The sequence below is a fragment of the Convolutriloba macropyga genome, chromosome 5 (assembly GCF_964194025.1).
Source record: "Convolutriloba macropyga chromosome 5, txConMacr16.3, whole genome shotgun sequence".
Classification (NCBI taxonomy): Eukaryota; Metazoa; Xenacoelomorpha; order Acoela; family Convolutidae; genus Convolutriloba; species Convolutriloba macropyga.
The window spans coordinates 4,796,921-4,817,728 of NC_134472.1; the positions used below are offsets into that span (position 1 = coordinate 4,796,921).

General features: G+C 34.8%; 2 protein-coding genes across 4 annotated transcripts in view; one reads left to right on the forward strand and one right to left on the reverse strand.

Annotated features, from left to right (window-relative positions):
• Window positions 1-2,913: 2,913 nt before the first annotated feature.
• Window positions 2,914-14,215, reverse strand: LOC142339071 (uncharacterized protein F21D5.5-like). Of its 2 annotated transcripts, none has more exons than XM_075388740.1 (9): window positions 13,939-14,215; window positions 12,924-13,119; window positions 10,374-10,439; window positions 9,267-9,382; window positions 8,429-8,582; window positions 5,425-5,606; window positions 4,855-4,995; window positions 4,398-4,500; window positions 2,914-3,661 (listed from the first exon to the last, which is right to left on the reverse strand). In XM_075388740.1, the coding sequence occupies exons 1-9, from the start codon at window positions 14,086-14,088 to the stop codon at window positions 3,411-3,413; spliced, it is 1,359 nt and encodes a 452-aa protein (XP_075244855.1). In that variant the 5' UTR covers window positions 14,089-14,215; the 3' UTR covers window positions 2,914-3,410. The 2 variants fall into 2 exon arrangements, with proteins under 2 accessions (XP_075244855.1, XP_075244854.1); XM_075388739.1 differs by having other exon boundaries at window positions 4,855-5,007.
• The window catches only part of LOC142339070 (transient receptor potential cation channel subfamily A member 1-like), a 32,281-nt gene continuing 25,114 nt past the window's right edge, over window positions 13,642-20,808 (forward strand). The window contains exon 1 of one of the 2 annotated variants that reach the window (XM_075388738.1): window positions 13,642-13,725. The gene's annotated coding sequence lies outside the window, so the exon portion shown is untranslated. Of the gene's footprint in view, window positions 13,726-17,349; window positions 17,366-20,808 lie in introns of those variants that run through there. The other variant, XM_075388736.1, reaches the window with a different exon arrangement.

Below are 20,808 nucleotides of genomic sequence, written 5' to 3' on the forward strand. Positions count from 1 at the left end.
ATTTTAATATCATGGAACTTAAGCAATTTTTTCAAATATTTGCAATTTTTTCAAGTTTTTCGAATGTTTTTGATTTTTTTTTATTCTTCCAGCACCAGGGACCACCTCCAAGGTTCGATAATAAGCTGCTGCATAGTTTCTAGAGTGAATGGAATGGTTATCAGTATTTTTTACTCGAGTTTTAAGAATTGTTTTTCAAACTTTTCGAAACTTATTATCATGTTATAATTTTATGCAACTTTATGAGCCAGTGAAACTAATTAAGGCTGGAAATAGGGATACTGAATAGTCTCTTGAGACCATTAAATGGTTTTTAAGATATTAATATCACGACCTGTTACAATATTTTGTTAAAATTTGCAGTTGTTTTTGAAATTTTTGGGGTCTTTCCCATTATAGCCCCCCCCCCATTAATATATAGCCCCCCATTATGGTATAATTACCATGATTAGGTAGGGGCTATAGGTTATCTGACCACTAAGCTGGGGGGACTATAATGGGGAAAGACCCAATTTTTGTCCTGTTTTTTATTTTTAACGATCATTATTGGCCAACGAAACTTTTTAGGTCTTGTAGATGGTGACATGACAGAACTCTGGAGACAAAAAAAGGGTTTTGAAATTCTTTTCTAATTCGAAATCTGGAAACTTCTCTTTCAATATTTTGCACTTTTTAGTTTTCTATGATTTAATTACTAACAAGGCTAGAAAACTCAAGCTGCAATATCGGATCTCATCATGGAAAGTTTCCTTAGCTCTCTCTCACTCTGTCGGTTGGTTTTTTTTTCCTATCTTTCTCGTTCACGTTTTATCTCCCTCGCACTCTATCTCTCTCTCTCCGTAACTCTTTTGTTGATGCCGCACTTCAGCTGCTGTTATATGGCGTGATGTCATCATCCATTACACTCATTAACGCTGAATTATAGTAAAAATGTTTTATCATAAACGACTTAACTAGCAGGTTTGAAGAAATCATCGTTAACTGCTCACAAACGAAGTTTATAGCGATCATAATAATCCTGTTGGACTTTTTATATGCAATTTTTTGCTTGACCGATTTTTCGTCTGACCCATTTGACTTTTCGTCCTCCGAAACTGGATAAAGAGGTAGCGCCGAAAGGGCATTACGTTCTCTTGGAGCCTTTCAGCTCACTAGTCTCCAAATTTGTGATTCACAAACTGTTTCGGAGTCTTATACTTATGTTGTGTAAGGCGGCTCTTGGAAATTGTCGTTAGTCGGTTGTTCTTTATCTAAATTCAACAAAAAACTATTTTAACAACGCGGAAATAGTATTTCAAGCAGACAAGAGTAATATAAAAAAATATGCTGCTTCTGTGCGTTACTACAATTTTCTACGCGTTACTACAAGAGCTACAATTTTCCAATTTACTTTAAAAACTTGCGTTGATGTATTTTATCAATTTCTGAAAAGAAAATAAAACTTACGAAACACTACTAGAATAGTTTTTTCGCTAATGATTTTGTACGAACTAATCTTTTGCCATTAGGTCATATTAAAATATTTATTTTTAAAACAACTAGACAGATGCTAATTCTCAATTGCCAAGCTAAATTCACGTTGCCCTTCCATAACAGTGGTACTGAAGTACCACTTAGACTACTGAATGATAGAAACATTAATAAACATAATCGACGGATTGCCGGAATAGCCGCCGTTGACGCGCTTGATGCACATCGGGATTGAAACAGAAAAAGAAAAAACAAGAAAGGACAAATTGACTGAATTTTTCTGGTTTTTTTAGTGTCAAAAAGTGTTCTAATTTGGCGTGTAGTTTCAGTTAGATTCTAAAACTATACGTAATTTAGCTTTTAAACTGAAAGCTAATGAGCTTAATACTGATATCATATCAGCTAGCAAACACTCTAATGAACTTTGATTACCTAATTCTCAATGACCGGTCATTATCAGTTTACCCCGTCTCTTTTGATTTTGCTCTTTTGACATTGACCGTATTCCCTATATTGCGTAATTCAAAACGTGAAAGATTTTAAAATCCATTCAGTTGAAACAGAGTGAAGTAAGTCAGAAGTCAAACGTGAAAGTCATGACTTTTGTAAAACGAAAAATCTGATCAAAACTCAAAGCTAATTTTAAAAAAGGAGAGCGCCTAAGTAATAGCCGTTTAAGAGGCTGACGGCGGCTACTAATAATCGTTTAAAGTTTCTGTCAAACCTCATTTTGAGGTAAATGAGTTCTCAAGTTGATGACACTAATGAGTGTAAACATTGAATACAAAACATATGTATCGCTTAAACAGCACGTGCTCAAGGTATGCTCGCAATAAACCTAGCTACGAAGCATGAGCGAGACAGATCGAAAATTGAAATTCACAATCTTAAGCAATAGAATAATAGCAGACGCTAGGCAATTTTTTGCAAATTTAAATCTAGAAGTGCTCATAATCTTGCAAGTCTCTTGACCAAAAACAAATCCAATTGCTCTCGAACTAAAGTTTTAGAAATTATATCATTTGGCCTTTTCTATTGCGAGTTTTCGCTTGCTTTATTTTTTCATCTGACGCTTTCAATTTTCTTCTGATAGTTTTTCCGCCTGACCATTTGTCCTCAAAAACGGATAAACAGGTAAAGCACAGGGGGCATCTAATTTTCGGAGCAACTTCTAGTCAGTGAACTGCACAATACGCTGAAGCTTCCGGTAAGACGCAAAATCATGGTTTAAGGGCAGTTTGTTCCCTCCCTCACCCCGCCCCCTCTCTCATACACCTCCATCTCATTCCACCCCTAACCCAGCCTCCAGCTCGCCCTTCTGATCGGAAGCTATCCTTCCTAAGCCCAATCTGGCTACTACCGAATACAACTGCTCGCCGGTCGTTTGACAGCAAACTGCCAGACGAAAGTCAGCTGTTTTTTCAATTTTATATCCGAAAACAATAGAAATAAACTCTTTATTCGTGCAGTATAAAATAATGACTATGACAAGGAAAAAAATCAGAATAAACAGATGATAATAAGTTGGTCAATTTATAAGAGATTTATAATCTACATTTTTACACTATACGTGAGAAAACTTTCACGGGAATAAAGAAATTAGAATAGATATTTTTTGTTGATGAATAATATACAGCACGATAAACGTATAGTCTGATCAATATTACACCAAACAATTGAGTTGACAATTCAAATTTATTTGCGGCACAAGATTTATGTAACATCTTTAACAAGACAGATTAAAAGTTAATATTAAAAACAATGTTGTGATAATGTTTGGGTGCGTGAGGGAGATATTAAAATTTTGATTTAGTTTTGTTAAATCAATTAATCAATTGAAACAAAATCAGATTAATCAATTCTTTAAAATCAATTTAATGGATATTATTTTTTAGGAGAATGAATGATATGATACAAATTAGCATCGTGTGAGCACAACTTCAACCTTCTGTCCACTGATTGAAAAGACTCTCTTTAGCAGTCAATTTATCAAAAACTGGATAAAATGGAACCCTGATAACCTCCTGAAACCCCTCTGAGGTGCTGGGCTCTTGGAACTTCGACTTGTACACGTTATAGCCGACGTCAGGAATTCTTCTGATTTTTCCGGCGGTGTCGTTTTGTCGGACAAAATTCAAATGTTTGGCTACTTCGAGCGGGGTGTCCAAAATAATGCACCTGATCGCGGCTCCTGTAATACTTCATAATGAACATTAAAATTAAATTTGATGGAATATAAACGTTGGTTATAGATATAGAGTACAACATATCAATGTTTTTTTAAAAGCATGGCAATATGATAGCAAAAACGTTGCGACATTGGCCGACTGAGAATTTAGCCAACAGGGTGCAGTCAGTCCTGCCGTACTCTTCGCTCACGAAATATCGTTTTAAATTGGCCTATCACAATTCCAGAACTAACAAGCCTATTTGATATTTTTACGTATTGTCAGCTGAATTTATCATTTTTTGGTTGTCGGACGGCGACCACCAGAAAAAGCATTGTGAGCTTAATTTTCTATTCTTGAAATAGAATCTCGACACGATTCGAATTCGCTTCTTTCTTCTCACAACATAAATCGAATGAAATCACGAGTCCAATGATCGTGTCGGACAAAAAACACAGCTTTTATAGATGTTGAGTTATAGTCGACAGAAGACTAGAGCTTTTTATTAAATCTTGGAAACATAAGTCATACTGATGCCTTAACCAGTCCGATTTGACTGTTGAAAAATCAACGATCTCTGAGAACTCAAAAATAAAAATTTCTTTGACAAAAATTAGTCCGCAAATTGATAACCATAGAGTACAAAGAACTTTTTGAGATAATTGAAACAAAACAAATACTTCCCTTAAAATCTTGACCTCACCAAAATTGAAATCAAAATTTACTTGTCTAAAAGCAGTTTAACACTCTCCGCCTTACCATATTTCTTAGCCATGCTAATGAACTGTACTCTGGTCTGTGGTGCTGGATTTGTGTTGTCTATAACCACTGGGTGACCCTCACTCAATGACTCCTCTGCTACCTAAAACATGACTCGACGGATATATTCTGCCCCCCCCTTAGCTTAGTGTGCTTATATTTTTTACGCCCCCAGGCGCACGTGCTATTTTTTTTACAAAGTAACATGCTATATAAGAACATATCATTTGTAACTGGGGGCGTAAAAAACGCTGGGGGGGGGGGGAACAGAATAGATCCGACTCGACAATGGATAACCGGTATATTTGATCACTTCAAAATTTACATTTTACTCCTTAGAAATACTTCACATTGTTAGGGTAATTTGCCAACATTTGAAGTAGACCGTACACACTTTTTCTCTCGATTGCAAAAAGTTGGGCGAAAAAAATCAGTAAAGCCAGAAAACGTTCTGTACCTTCATGCATTTGGCCTCTGTACTGAGGGTGTCCCTGTTCACGTGCACATATCCGTGGGGTTCAAAGAAACGTCTGAAGAAAGTGCTTTTCCCACTCGCAGGGGGGCCACATAGAACTACCAACTCACATCCTGCTGGACTCTGAAAGTGAATCTGTAGCAGAAATTACGAGCAAAAAATTCTTAAGAGAAAAGCATCTGATAGACTCCAAAAATGATGCCGCGTGATAACAACTCCCACTCAAATATTACATCAGTATTACTTAACTGGTTCTACTTTTCAACCCGATTCATTTAACCCCTTATATTATTTCACCCCTCTATCATTTCAACCCGGAAATTAGCAGTCGACATTACAAGCATGCTTTACAATAAAGCGAATAAATTAGTCCCATATTCGGTTGTGACAGTTCGATATTCGATTGTGACAGCTCAATATTCGATTGTGATAGTTGTAAAAATGGGGTAAAATTATATGGTTTTAAACTAAATGGGGTAAAAACGGACCACCTTAACTACATGCCAACAAATCAAAAGTCTTAATGACTTTGGATCACTTTTATAAACAAACCTTATGGTAACTTTTTTCATAGGGCGCCTTGAACAAACTTGAAGCAGTTTTTGGGTTGAATGACCCCCAAGAGAACTTTTGAAATGAAGTTTCCTTCAGAAAGAACTCTTCGGGAGTTTTGAATTGACAGCCGACGTTGGCAGCCAACTGCCGGTCTGAACAGGAAAAATCCTTCTTCGCGCCTGAAAACATACATTGCATACAATTAGGACAGCGAATTAAAGCACTACGTTAAAAACTGTCTATTACCGAGAGAACTAAAAGAAAAATCGACTAACGTCGGATCAATTGCTCTTGAACAACAGGCGGGAGTGGGGGGATGCTCTTGAACGACAGGCGCAAAAAAGTTTACAATAATAGCTTCAAAATTTGTTAGAGAGAGGTTAAAAAAATATTTGGATTTGAGTTGAACAGCAGAAAATCCTCAACGATAGCAAATTTAAAGTACCGCATAAAAATTAAGACCTGGGGAGTGAAAGAGAAATTCCTAAAAGAGTTGAATCAGATCGGCCAGAAGAAAAATGAAACTAAGAGGCAAACATAGCTGGCAGATTGCCAGAAAATAGCCCCAATAGCTTCGTAGATCTGCAGTCTCAAAAAAATAGTAAAGACAGACCAAAAAATAGTCTTTTCATTGAAGGCTGGGATGTTATATTTTGATTAAGAATCTGTATAAGTTATTGCTGCCTCTATCAGCTGCTCTTAAATAATCTTCATTTAGAGTGACATATTCACTTGACCTTTTCTCTTTGAATTGAAGTAAATAAAAGTCAATTTCAAAGCGAGGAAGTCATTTTTGAGAGTGAGGTAAGTCACGTGTGACCAAAAATTTAATCGCGCGAATGAACAAAAAACTCGCTCCACTAAGAGCGCAAAATGACGTCACGCACGCGTTTCAGTTCAAATTGCATGAACGAAAGATCAAAAAGTGGTTGTGACGTCATATGGTCGTAACAAAAAATCTTGACGACTTAGAAAACATCAGGAAAAGTCCTTACGTACAATTCAAAGAATTTTCGTTGACTAAACAAAAAACTAGACTTTGAACGGAATACGAGAGAATTGGGAAAAGCATTTCTAAAATATCAGATAAAAGAAATTTAAAAAAAAAACAGAAAATTAATGTCAAAATGCCGCATGTGAGCAAAAAAACACTAGCGAGAAATTGAAATTGAGTTCAAACAAAAAACTACGCCTAGAATGAACTATGAATGGATTGGGAAAACAATTTAGAAAAAAATCCGATCCAAAAATTGAAAAAAGAGTAAAAATCAAAGTGAAATTGCCGCGTGTGAACAAAAAAACACTAGCGAGAAAGCGAATTTTTGTTCAAACACTGCTTTCTCACTCTTTAAAATTAGAGCAAAAAAATTTTAACGCCGCAAAAGCACTCGCTTTTTCGCTCCACTTCCTGTTTCGGCGTGACCAAAATCACTACTCCAATTGGACTTCAAAAAAGAAGAAAATGTGTGAACAGATCTTAAAAAAATTGGACATAAATTAGATGCTACGATTCTAAGTGTATCCGTGAACAAAACATGTTAAGAAGGACCGTTAGTCCGTAGCATAAAGTTGAAACGAAAAAATAGTGAAAAATAGTCTTTTTATTGAAGGCTGAGATGTTATATTTTGATTAAGAATCTGTATAAGTTATTGCTGCCTCTATCAGCTGCTCTTAAATAAACTTCATTTAGAGTGACACATTCACTTGACCTTTTCTCTTTGAATTGAAGTAAATAAAAGTCAATTTCAAAGCGAGGAAGTCATTTTTGAGAGTGAGGTAAGTCACGTGTGACCAAAAATTTAATCGCGCGAATGAACAAAAAACTCGCTCCACTAAGAGCGCAAAATGACGTCACGCACGCGTTTCAGTTCAAATTGCATGAACGAATGATCAAAAAGTGGTTGTGACGTCATATGGTCGTAACAAAAAATCTTGACGACTTAGAAAACATCAGGAAAAGTCCTTACGTACAATTCAAAGAATTTTCGTTGACTAAACAAAAAACTAGACTTTGAACGGAATACGAGAGAATTGGGAAAAGCATTTCTAAAATATCAGATAAAAGAAATTTAAAAAAAAAACAGAAAATTAATGTCAAAATGCCGCATGTGAGCAAAAAAACACTAGAGAGAAATTGAAATTGAGTTCAAACAAAAAACTACGCCTAGAACGGACTATGAATGGATTGGGAAAACCATTTAGAAAAAAATCCGATCCAAAAAATCGAAAAAACAGTCAAAATCAAAGTGAAATTGCCGCATGTGAACAAAAAAACACTAGCGAGAAAGCGAATTTTTGTTCAAACACCGTTTTCTCACTCTACTTTAAATTTAGAGCAAAAAAATTTCACGCCGCAAAACCACTCGCTTTTTCGCTCCACTTCCTGTTTCGGCGTGACCAAAATCACTACTCCAATTGGACTTCAAAAAAGAAGAAAATGTGTGAACAGATCTTAAAAAAATTGGACATAAATTAGATGCTACGATTCTAAGTGTATCCGTGAACAAAACATGTTAAGAAGAAGGACCGTTAGTCCGTAGCATAAAGTTGAAACGCTATCAAACGCTTCCAAGGTCAAAGTTCCAATTTAAAACGTGCAGATATCGGTATATTGATGTTCATGTGAATTCGATTTTCGAACTTTCGTTTGCGTTTACGATACTCGCTATATTTCAAAGCACTAACTCATTTCTCATCTTAAGAGTAGCTTTAGATATGAAGTACAACATGTTCAAGGTTATGAGTAGACAGGTATAGTTTGTCCCATAAAGTTGGATTGATCGTGTCAAACCTGAGCGTTCCAAAAAACGCCAAAATATGCAATTGAGTGTGCAAATGAGCAATGCGGACAAAGTTTTTTGAAATGTCCATTACTACATCTTTATGGGACATGCTATAGATGCCAATATCATAACAATAAACAACAGCAGCGTATCATCATATTACGGTAAACGGTAAAGTGCATAGTCCAGCCGCCGTTTCCTAACAGCAAATTCTAACCAGGAGTCCAGTCTTTGGGTCTTCCGGCAGCATCCCCCACAAATACACACTTGGTGAGATCAGGTTTGACTCCATTGTTATGGTCATCTGCCATCACATCCCACATGGCCGTCGACGGTTTCCGGAAATGGCTGTGACCAGTTGACACGTATACCTAATCAATAACAGCAATGGAGAAAAACGAACAATTTTCAAAGACCTCAAGTACGCTGACTCCCTAGTGGAAAATTCAAAGAAAGTTTACAAAAATTCTTTTGCACTAATTTGTAAAACTGGCAAACGCTTGCATTAAACAGTTTGCAAATACATTCATTGATCTACAAACTTGTTCAGCAATTTATTTTCAAAGATATCTTTGAAAGTTTACTTCTGTACCAGCAATCACATATAATGAAGAGAAGTACAAATTTCATTAATGGACAACAAAACTACTTGTTTACGATTTAGAAAAATTGAAAAAAATAGTTCGTGAAAAACAGATCTCTTTTCATTCTCAAAACAAATTTAGCTTTATTATGATTAGCTTTCTAATGGCAATAGTCCAAATTTTCTAAAATGCTGACAAGAGATGTTAGTTTTAAAAGAAAAAAAGACAGCATCGCATATTCCCCAATCGAGTGATCTTTGAAAATGATCGAACAATAAAAGCAACTCATGCGTATGCCTTGCAAATGACAACTCATGTTTTCTCTAAATAGCATTGCAATCGAAAAGTTAACAGCTCTTTCTTTAATAAAATCTGTTATTTAATCCATCAAGACTCGATGTCAGGAAAAACCTATTAACCAATGCGAACCAAACTGTGATTATTAAGTAAACTTGAATGAAGCAGACTCACATCAATGGGGATGCCGATTGTAGCTATGACGTCATCAAATTTGCGCATGAGGACAGTGGCGTCTGAATTTCCCTTCTCAATACCCGCCTGATTAGTGAAGAAGACTACTTTCACACCTATAAACCCACAGACAACCAACCTGAAGAGCCATTAAACCGAGCGGTCAAGCGTCAACAGACCTACTCTGAAATGCCTGCAAATTTTCGAGAAACTATTGAACGAATGTAAAGTCTTTTTTATAAGATATAAGAAACCTTTCTCTTTCTACTCGTTTTTAGTAACTTTCATCGTGGAAAATGGTTGCGCAAAATGTAAAATGCTGACAAAATATGTCACTCGTTTCCACAAAATGCAAAATTTTTTGAAATTTGTCTTTTCGGACATTGGACACGTAATGAAGATCACTGAAATCCATTGTTTGATGATGATTATCTAAATTAAAAATACTTATCTCATAAAATTAAAATACCTGATGTTGACTAATTTTGAAGACTGTAAAATATTTAACTTACATATGTATTTATTTCAAACTTATAACACGTGTTCATCGATACATTTATAAGTTTAAGGACAATAATAATCTTTCACAGTCGTGCAAAAAGGAGAATTGACTCGTTCCATTTTTACATTTAGCGTTAACTGATAAACAGGCTTCCAATTTCTACGAGGACAGATGGTGTGTTTTCAAAAAGATTTTACTGCATAACAAACAAATAATAACAAAAAAGTTTATCAAACCAGAGAAGATTGTAAAAAAAAAATCAACCGCATTTGCAGATAAAACACTTCAGGAAAAAGATGACAAAACTGGAACTAAGAATACGGAATTTATTAAACTTGTCTAGAAAAAATAAATTGACTAAAACATATTATTTGCGAGCACCTTGAATCGATTCATGAGACAATCTGATTTGTTAAATTTGCGATATGAATGTATAATTGAATTGAATCTTGGACCAGAAAAAGGACCTACTGCCACCATAAAATATTTTGTTCAAAGTAACACGTGATAACTCTAACACGAATAAGTATCTGTTTAGATATATTAAAATTATTAAAAATACATTGAATTAGAATCGCGAGTTATAATAGCGAGCGACTACAAACCTTTATCATGTAGGGCCTTGAGCGTGTCTGGAATGACAGTGAACACAAACTTCCAGTCAGTCGCGCCTGTAAGACAGACAACAAATTGACATTTAGGAAAATGTTTAAAAATCTGCAACATGCCGAGTTCCATTAAGCAATTGCTTATCTGAAAATAACTTATGATCATGTCTTCAGGTAGAATTTTCAATTCTTGGACGCAAGAAATCAGTTTTTGTTCCAACCCTAAATAAAATGGGGGTTAACAACTTATAGCAGTCGGATGTTTTTGCTGAGAAAATTTCAGCCCATCGATATCTATTGTCAAAAATACAAAATTGAAGCGATGAGACATTTTCACTTAAATAGCTCCCTATGCTAACAAATAAAAAAACGTTGATTAGAATTCTTGTATAATTAGTTAGTTTCAAATTAGAAAGTGAAAGCACTTGAGAAAAGCTCATTGACTCCAAAAAATTGAACTACTTCTTAATTTTCCGGCTAAGTTTTTGCGCACAACAGAAGATACATAAGCTGTTTCAGATGCTTAATGTGATTTTCAGAAAGTTCGACTCAAATTAGCAAGTTTTAATAGTTATTTCATATTTTAAAAAATTTATCACAAAAAAAACAAGTCACTCCATTGCAATTTAACTGGACTGAATTTAAGATACTGGTTCAAGAAAGTTTTTGGGTAAAAGTTTTTGCATTAAAATGGGTTCACTGCAACCAAATAACGTTACAAGCAAATTTAACCAAACGTTTTATCAAATATGCCAAAAGTTTTATCTTTTTTCGCCTAAAGGAGACTTCAGAACTCGCAAACAACTTTTAACAATAACTTTTGCAGGCTGCAGTTTATCACCTCAGCGAAAAAATTGAGCACCTAATACCAATTTTTTGGGGACAAAATTTTCTATCTAGGAACTTTAATGCATTTCGTATTCCGAAGATTCGTTACTTTCCCTACTCAATTCTTTCAAACCTTAATGACTTTATGGTTAATCTGAAATTCACGAAAGAGTCACGCCAAATATGTATTTGAATTTTGCTGTTCACAGAGAAAACTTTTTAGCGTCAAACTTTTACGTTTATGTCAGGCAATGGATATTTAATGGCACAAAACTCTGCTTCTTCAGGTTTCCAGAAATTCAGTAAAATGTATTGATGTGAAAAACTTATGCACTTAACGTGTAGCGACTTTAACGAACAACTTTCTGACACGTATTAAATACTCCTGATTAGAAAATTCATCCTGAACTCAGCATGGCAACCAGTTCTTGGTTATCATAAGAAATTGTAATTTCGAAAATTGGATTTATTTGAGAAAAATCATTTTTACTTTTCTGAAAATATATATAACCACCGTTATGAGGCTATTAAAATTAAGAAAGCGGAAGCTCTTTACCGCTAATTCAGTTGTCTACTTTCTTTTTAAAATTTAACACTTTTTTACGCTCTTTTCTATAATTGACGTCAAAGTTTACATAGAAAAGAAAACTCATTTTTGAGTGAAAAATATTCATTTTGTTTAACTTTTTAAGCCAAGGATAAGGTGTTAATGCTGTCACTTAAAATTTAAAGACAATCGGAGCGGCAAAATTTCGTAATATCTGTTGTCGATTTTTAACAAAAATACAACAAGCATTAGGAGATCAGATATTGAAAAGGTTATAAAGTGATTGGTCAACTCACTCTTGCATTATGAGAACGACAATATTATCAACACAAACCCTCTAACGTCGGATGAAGTGCTCCCTAACGACAAGCGCGTGGCGGCAACTTATCTTAGGCGTATAGCTTAGAAACTTTTAACGGGTGCAAAAACTCGCCCGTCAGAGCGGTTCGAACCAAAGACCTCCAGGATGAGTCACACATCTTAACCATTAAGCTACAACAGCTCTGAGAATCAACCGCTAACAATCATTTTATATTAGCAACAAATTTTTCGGAAAGAGCAATTGAGATCCCTCAAAATGAAGACGTGAAGCGCGAAAAAGTTACTTGAGAAGAAGCTACAGAAAGTTCTGGAAAAAAACTCAAAAACGGTCAAACAAACATTTTGCTTAAAGACACACACGTTTACAATAATTGCTTCAAACTCCGTTCCAGAGCAATTAATTAGTATCGGTCAGTTTTTATCTGGGTTAGGGAGATTTAACGTTTTCAAGTTTTGATAAATTGTTTGGCATGACGAGTTCGAGCATTGTGGAGCACATTACCGATTTTTGGTATGGCGGCCCAGCTACTTCTCGTTAGTGCCATTGAAGGCCACCGTAAGAAATCAAGATATAGTTAGTTTTTCGTTTATGTTTATTTTTTTTTGCTCTGTCGACAACTTTTTATCTGAGATCGGTTGCGCAATAAACCATGAAGATACAACTATTTTCGACTTTTTTTCTCCGAAGTGGTTGAGCAAAGTCCACATTTAGAACCTCATATCTCCCAAGAAATTTTTTTTTCGATAATACACATTTTTAAATTGCACAAATTAAGTATCGCTTCTATATATCTTTAATGGAATATAATTCCTTTTAATGAGATCAAAGCAAAATAGATTAGTGTTCTTACTAGTGGCAAATTTAGCTCCACTTTTGGGAGTGATGATGGTATCGTCAATATCGAATCCATAGATCTCTTTACACCCTGATTGAGATCTGTTCTTGTCCAATCTGAAGAGAAGAGGTGCCACTCCTCCTGCTTTAGCCGGACTTCCGTGTGCAGTCCACTCTCCACTATCCTTTTTCTGTGCTTCTGTTTTAGCAGCCTGAAATTAATCAACACTTTTAAAGGAGTATTAATTAAGATCTTTTTGAACAAGTAAGATTACAATTATAACAAACACACGAAAAATGCACAGAAAAAGTACAAATAGTTCTGCTTTATTACAGAAAGTTTGGGAGGCTTCCGAAGCTTCACGTAAACATAAAACAACCAACGTCGGACAAATTGCTCTCGAACAACAGGAGGGGCAAATTAATTCACATGGGGCATTAGCCCAGATTTTTTACGGGTGCAAAAAATTCCGACCAAGGAGGGCTTCGAAACAGCGACCGCCGGAGTAAAAGGTAACCATTAACCACTGGGCTATCAGCACCTCCTCCTTCTTGGTATCTTACAATGGGTTTTGTTTTAGCAAAAGACCTAATTTCTGAATTCGATCATTTTAGGTCAAGCAAAAATCAAGAAGTCAGGATTGAACAATAGCGGTTCCAGATATAAATCAGAATTTGGAAGCGACGTCTGCTAAAGTCACCCAACCTTGCTTGAAACAAAAACGAGCAAATCTAAAAAATCTGACAAAACTTGCTTCACATGCTTTTCTACATTTTCACAACTAATGCGTTGCTGCAAAAATGAGTATTGACACTAAGTGAGTATAATAAATTATAAATCACTTATAGCACAATTACTGAAATCTTCAGAAGGCTCTGGCCTTTATCATGACCTCAAGATAATCCATTTTCATTGCCTATATCTGATGCATTTATCTTTTTGTGATATATTAAAAGGCTTTGGGATACTTTTAGCTGCGGGTAAAACTGCCGCAACTAAAATTTAACTCAAGTCACAGTTGCAAACTTACTCGTTTAGGCTGCTTTGAAGACGAGGCAGCAGTTTCTTCTGTCTGATCGTCCGATACCTTACTACTTCCTGCTACTTTGCTTTTCTTCTTAGCGATGCCCTCACTTGATGCATTTTTGGCAGAAGCCATCGCTTTCCTCTTCGGAGGCATATTTGTTTTGTGAGACTTGAGCTATGATCGAATGAATATCTCTTGTTTCGAAATTAATACAGCGTTTCGAAAAAAAAACAAATTTATGTACAAGTCATTTGATCTATCTGAAATGAAAATGTGTGTGACTCAATTGTGCAAACCTCAGGATTAATCCATTTAACTTGCAAGTCCAGCGAACAAAATTTCAATTAAATTATAAACAAATTATAGGCGAATTTTGAAAGGGGACTGATTTAAGGATGAACATCAGCAAATAAATTTCAAAACCACTTGTAAAAATGTTTGATAATTTTGAAGCATTTCAAGTTCCAACACTCGAATTTGCTTCATTTTGTTTTTTTAGAAAACAGCAATCTTTAAATCCTGCCATCTTGAACATTTTAAATAGTTTAGGGGTTTCTTCATAGACGTTAATACGTAAAAAAAACCGTACATTTGGAATAGAAAAATGAAAAATGGCAAAAATCAGAACATACTCTATCCCTATTTATACAAGATGTACTCTGGGGAATCTACTTGCATGCTCAGCTGGCGCTTTTTCAGTTATTTGGGCAGACCGATTCATTTCTAGGCAGCGTTTATGAGAAGTACGAAAAGAAAGCAAGAGGAGCGCTGAGTTTCAGGCTTTAAAAAAATCGTGTTTTTGCAAGGATCAATAGAAAATTCCAGGCTAAGACAAAATCGGTTCATTTCGATTTACTACATCTTATCTTATTCAGCCCAAATTTAAATAAATGCTCTTTTTACATGAAATGAGTTTTTGCAACACCTAAGTGAAAGACTAAAATAAGCAGATTACCTGTCAAGGTTTCTCAAGCTTATTTTTTACACTTCCCAGTGATTAATCAAATTGAAAATGTCCTGACTATGTTTTACGTCAATTAAAGAGTATGTGTATATTTTTTAAAAAATCAAAACTAACCACAAATTAGACAACTTTGGCTAACTTTGCCCACTTTAGAATAAACGCAAACAACGTCAAGACTATTGAATAGTAATTCAAATTTGTTTGCATGATATCACTGAGGTGCACCTCCCCTTTGGCCGGAGCCTTAGGTATTTAGTCAGCAGACCTTTAGAGGAATGAATTCAAAGCCATGAGGTAATTACTGAGGTAATTATTTTATGCCATTGTTTTTTCGGCTTTTCACGGCCATTTGTTTCAGACTAACTCAACGAAAAAGCAATGTCTCCCAATAAAAAAATCCATATGAGACATAGTAGAACGAAATATTGTCTTAAGGATTGTGCTCTTACAAATCGTTCCAACATGTTACAGCGAAAGTTTTTCTTCAGTCGATCCTGACAGACCGATATAATGCCACAGCTTTAACGAGATTTCACTCTAATTTGAATTATTTTCTATTCAATTTTCGACAATTATTTAAAATTTTAGAAGAAAAGATATTCTCACGTGACGAGACATATTTTCTAAAGGTCAGAATAGGGTTGCTGAACTGTTCAGTTTCTAATTATGGTAAACTATTTGACAAAACTTTTGTCCATTTTTTTAGTTTAGTTTGAAACAAAGCATGGCATCTGATTTTATTATTACACAGCAACAGCGCATTTACTCTATGTTGAACTTAATAGAAAGCTCATTTAAGTTATCTTAAGAATCAAAACGCGGGAACTTTCTTCAAACTTTCAGTTTTTGTCAGAAAAACTTCTGACAGTTGCATGTTTATCAAGTCCGAAATGATTAGAATGGCAGTGCTGAATTTCTTCAGTTTTTACTTTTTCTGATAATATTTTCCTACAGTGTGCACTGCCGTTGTTCTTTGATCAGAAAATAGCATGGATGTCACTTTTTTGTTCTTTTTGAATCAGAAACTTTTATGCATGGTTTGTGCCCTAATAAATGCTTATAAACAAAGTTGAGTAATCTGTATGTTTTAACCGAACTGTCTGAAAAACCACATAACTTGTTACTTTTTCGATCATTTTTAACAAACCTGGTAATCGATTGAATATGATTTTCTGTACATATTCTCACTTGAACACATTTTTTGTCTAAATCTCTACAAAAATTATCGCAGCTGACCTCAACTCTTTAACATAATATTTTAGCAATCACACTTTAAAGATTTTCTCATTTAACCATCAAGTAAAAAAATGTCTGTTGCAGTTATGCATGTCTTTACTTTTTGTGTCGAAGAGTTAGATGATGTTGAGAATAAGAAGAGTGCGAATATAATGTTCAAAACTCACATAAAAGAGCCTTCTTGATACTTTATTTTAAGATAGAAATATTTTTCCCGTAATTTTTTTTTCGCATTAGAATTGCTCTATAATAAAATTCGCACAAAAAATATCTTCAGCTTTAAAAAATATATTTTCCCTTTTGATCTGTTCTTTTCTGTAGAGTGGTCAGAATATTATGTGCAATCGCACATTACCGAGCCATTATGTTAAATCAAAATTCATAAAATTAAATCAAACCAGTAGCTCTACATGATTCAAATTTCAAATAATTCTCCAAAGGTACTGTGGCATGTATAAGCGGTTACATGAAAACTGACCAATGCCAGTATACCCAATGCCTTTTTACCCGATGACAATTTACCCAATACCCTTTGTTCTCTTCGTTCAATAATCCGATTACAAATTAGCAGTCGTTATTACGAGGATTTTTAAACATGCTTAAGGGGACATTCTCTTGTTCAGTTGTGATAGTTCCATATCAATTCCCTCGGACAGTTTATTATATAGTCGAAATAATTGTTCTGGAAATAGCTGGTTCGGTATAATGGTATTGGGTATAATGACATTGGATAAACTGTCTTGAAACCGTATAATTGAACAATTATTGAACATGAAATTAACAAATATTAAAAACTTATATCAATGGAAACTTAATATTTTTTAGTTTTAATATTTGAAGGCAGAAGCTTCTATTTATCTCTACATATACCCATTCGGGATTTAGGGGTGAACTCAACGTACAGTACTTAGAACGAGCTGTAATCTATTCACCATTCAAACGCCACATATTTATCTCTAGGGCCAAAGTGGAGAAAGAAACATAAGGCAAAATAATCAGAGGTTTATTTATTTCATTGCGGCACAACGCTTTCTCTGCCATTTGTCACGCGAAAGCAGACATGATTTACCCCAGGTCACCCAAGATAAAATAGCTAATTCAAATATAATCCGATGCTTTGACATTAACATTATACAGAAGACACACATTATAATCAGTTCACTAAAATTAGAATCAAATTATACCTGGAATACTGCTGAGATATATTCAAGTTAATTTACAAGCTAATCAGTTAATTCCACTATAATATCCGAACGCAAAGCAGATTCGGAATTTACAAATTAGACTTGCACGCAAAAGTGAATTCTTTCATATAAATCGATAATCAGCTGAAAAAAATTGAGTGTTTGTCAATGCCAAACCTTTATCCCTCTTTATCGGAAGAATTGGAGATGAGCAGAAATTTCTCCAATGAGTTGAGATTTAAATGAGGCAAAGCTCGCAATTCTTCTAACGCAAGATTGAGGCTTACAAAATTGTTTTGGCTATTATATTTTCAACTACTGTTCTTAAATGATGGACACTTGAAATTCATTAGGGATAAAATGACAATCAAAGGAATTTCGGTCGCAAAAATGGCTATCCAAAATTTGAACCGTCCATTTCCTATTAATCATTCTTTTTCCGTATTCACCCTTCATTTAACAAAACCGCTTTTAGGCTCCATTTCATCTTTCAACAATGAAATCAGCAATTTCTGAAAAAAAATCAAATTAAGCCAACCAAAACATTACTTCCTTCAGGACAAATCCTAAAACAGATTTTAAATTAGGAAAAGCATCCATAATTCGAATCCTAATTCAACTCTCAATAGAAATCGGCAAATGTTCTATTTTTAACTCGACCTTCAATTGATTGCACGTATACATTTTTACGCAAAATTCATCTCCCATCCAAAACAGATCGGAAAAATCAGCTGGGCATATAGCCCTAAGTGGTACAAACATGTTGTAATGGATTTCCATTGAACAATTTTGATTGGACTAAAAAGGAATGGAAAGCAAGGCAGATACAAAAAGGAGAGAAGAGAACAGCACGGAAACAGAAAGGGATAAAAAAACAAACATTGCAAAAAAGAGAATAAGAAAAATATCGCAGAGAGGAGAAGCAAATCAATTTCATTCAAAAACAGTTGGTTTAATATTCACGTTTCAAATTTACTCTATTTCCAAAAAACCAGTTTTGAAACCTTGTTTAAATCTTTCACAAGTAAGGCAACGAGCCCCCGTTGATAGCTGAGGTTAAACTCGAGTAGCCAGACCACTCCATTTTTAACGATAAAGGTGACATAACAATAAGAAAACGCTTCGTCAAGAGATTTATTTCACTTATCAAAAACATTATTACTGCAGTTAAAATTAGCACAAGTAAAGCATTCAGATTTGAAGGATCAATCTTGGTTAGAGATACACCGCACAGCAAGTATACAACATGGTGACAAGGGTAATGCCTAACGTTAGAAATTTTACCGACGTTCATGGCCAAATCTTCGCATTAAAATAGACGATACAGAGGGCCAAATATTTTTTAAATAATTTCTCACCTTGTCTTAACCAATTGCGCTTATTCTTCAAGAAACAAAATATCGATATTCTATCTGTTTTCATTACCGACAGTACATCACCTCATTTTGCACAAACTAAAGCAGAAACTCAGATGTCAAACACAACAGTCACTTTTGCAGCACAATATTCATTCATATTACCAATTTCAGAATAATTTGTTCTTTACTTTTTATCACTTGTCAATAAATGGATTACAATAGAAACAGTTCAACAGTCAACACAAAGCAAAGAGATATAAAAATAATCACGAACAATGCGACAGCCAAACTGTTATCTTACACTTTAATCAATTTTCAAAAAACACTTAATATTACTTATTTAATTGAAGAAACTCGCGAAGTTGAATTGCTGACAATTGATAGTACCTTTGTTCAATTTTCACGAATTATGTCTCAATTAAAAAGAGAAGAACAAGAACAAACAATCCACCTGAAAAATTTATATTCGGATGTCTTTGATTAACTCTCAAGATTTTGAAGCATTCTTTGAATTTATTTTTCTATAAAACCAACAAACCTAATTGCAGAAAGTAACAATCAGCTGTACACGCACGATGACCACCCTGATGAATCACCTATTTCACCACACTAAGTTGATTAGGGACATTCCACTGAGCAGAGTTTGAGGAAACAACGACTTCTCAACAAAAACGAAATCGTCAACAGATAAGTAGTATCGATGCTCTTAAATTAGTTTTGTAAAAAGTGAATAAATTATTGACCGTTTGCTATTAGTTGTAGACGTTTTCATTTCTCATTGCATCACTCTAATTGCATGATTTAAAAAAAAATAGAAACAATGGCAGCTAATATACAGCCTTATATTAAAGTTGACAAATTTAGTGGAAAACTAGGAGAATCTTTTGACGACTTTCGCTCCTCCATTGAATCCGCGGTAGCATTAGCAGGAATTGACGATGCTCTAAGACCGCAGTTCGTGAGAATGAAATTAGCTGAGAGTGCTCTTCGATTTTTTAACGGCCTTCCAGAAGCAGTGAGAAACGATTACGACCAACTAATGGAGAGATTGGGTCGCCGATATAACAACACAGATAACGGAGCCTCCCATCTCTTAAGATTTAACGAGAAGATTTTCGACCCGAGCAAAGAAACAGCCCAGGACTTCTTAGTTGCAATCCAAAGATTAGCGGATCTAGCATTCCCAGACAATGCTGCCGCAGGAGTCAATAGAGCTCAGGAAAGGACTGATCGAATAGAAGAGAAGTTTATACAAGCAATGCCGCTAAATTATAAACGTAAGCTTTTGAAAGCACCAGCCGCTGAAACTGTAGACAAGTTATGCGACAGAATCAAAACAGAAATGTGGGTCTCTGACACATATCCTGAAACCAGCTACCCTACAGACATCGAAAAAACCCTTACATAAAATTTCTCTTGACTGTTTCATACTCTTCTTCTTAAGACTATTTTAGAGCAGCCAAATAAAAGAACATTGATACAACCCTTTTGCTTGCGGTATCAGTACTTTGGCTTTCCGATTAATCTTTCTTTTTCGAATACTCCCTTTGATTAACAAAATCGCTCCCACGCCACATTTGTAAAAATGAGTCCCAAATTATGAAACCAAATCAAGCCAACGATAACATTAAACTTTCAGGAAAAATCCCGAAAGAATTTTAAATTAGAAAAAGCGTCCATCGTTTGATTCCCATCAATTCTCAGGCGCAAAAATTTTAAAATAAAATTTTAAATGTCAGAGCCACTTTGTTACTCAAAGCTTCAGGAAGAATGCTTCAACAAAGAAACAGTCTGTGACGGATACAGTTTGACTCACTACACTACAAACAGACAAAAACCGATAATCAAGTTGGAGGACTCTCGGAAAAATAGAATAAACTGTGGCTATCCTAAAAACTGGAAGAAACTTGTTTTTTTTTAATCGCCACCTTTGGATTCCCCAAAATTCAACATTCCCCTTAATCTTACTTATTTAATTGAAGAAACTCGCGAAGTTGAATTGCTGACAATTGATAGTACCTTTGTTCAATTTTCACGAATTATGTCTCAATCAAAAAGAGAAGAACAAGAACAAACAATCCACCTGAAAAATTTATATTCGGATGTCTTTGATTAACTCTCAAGACAATTG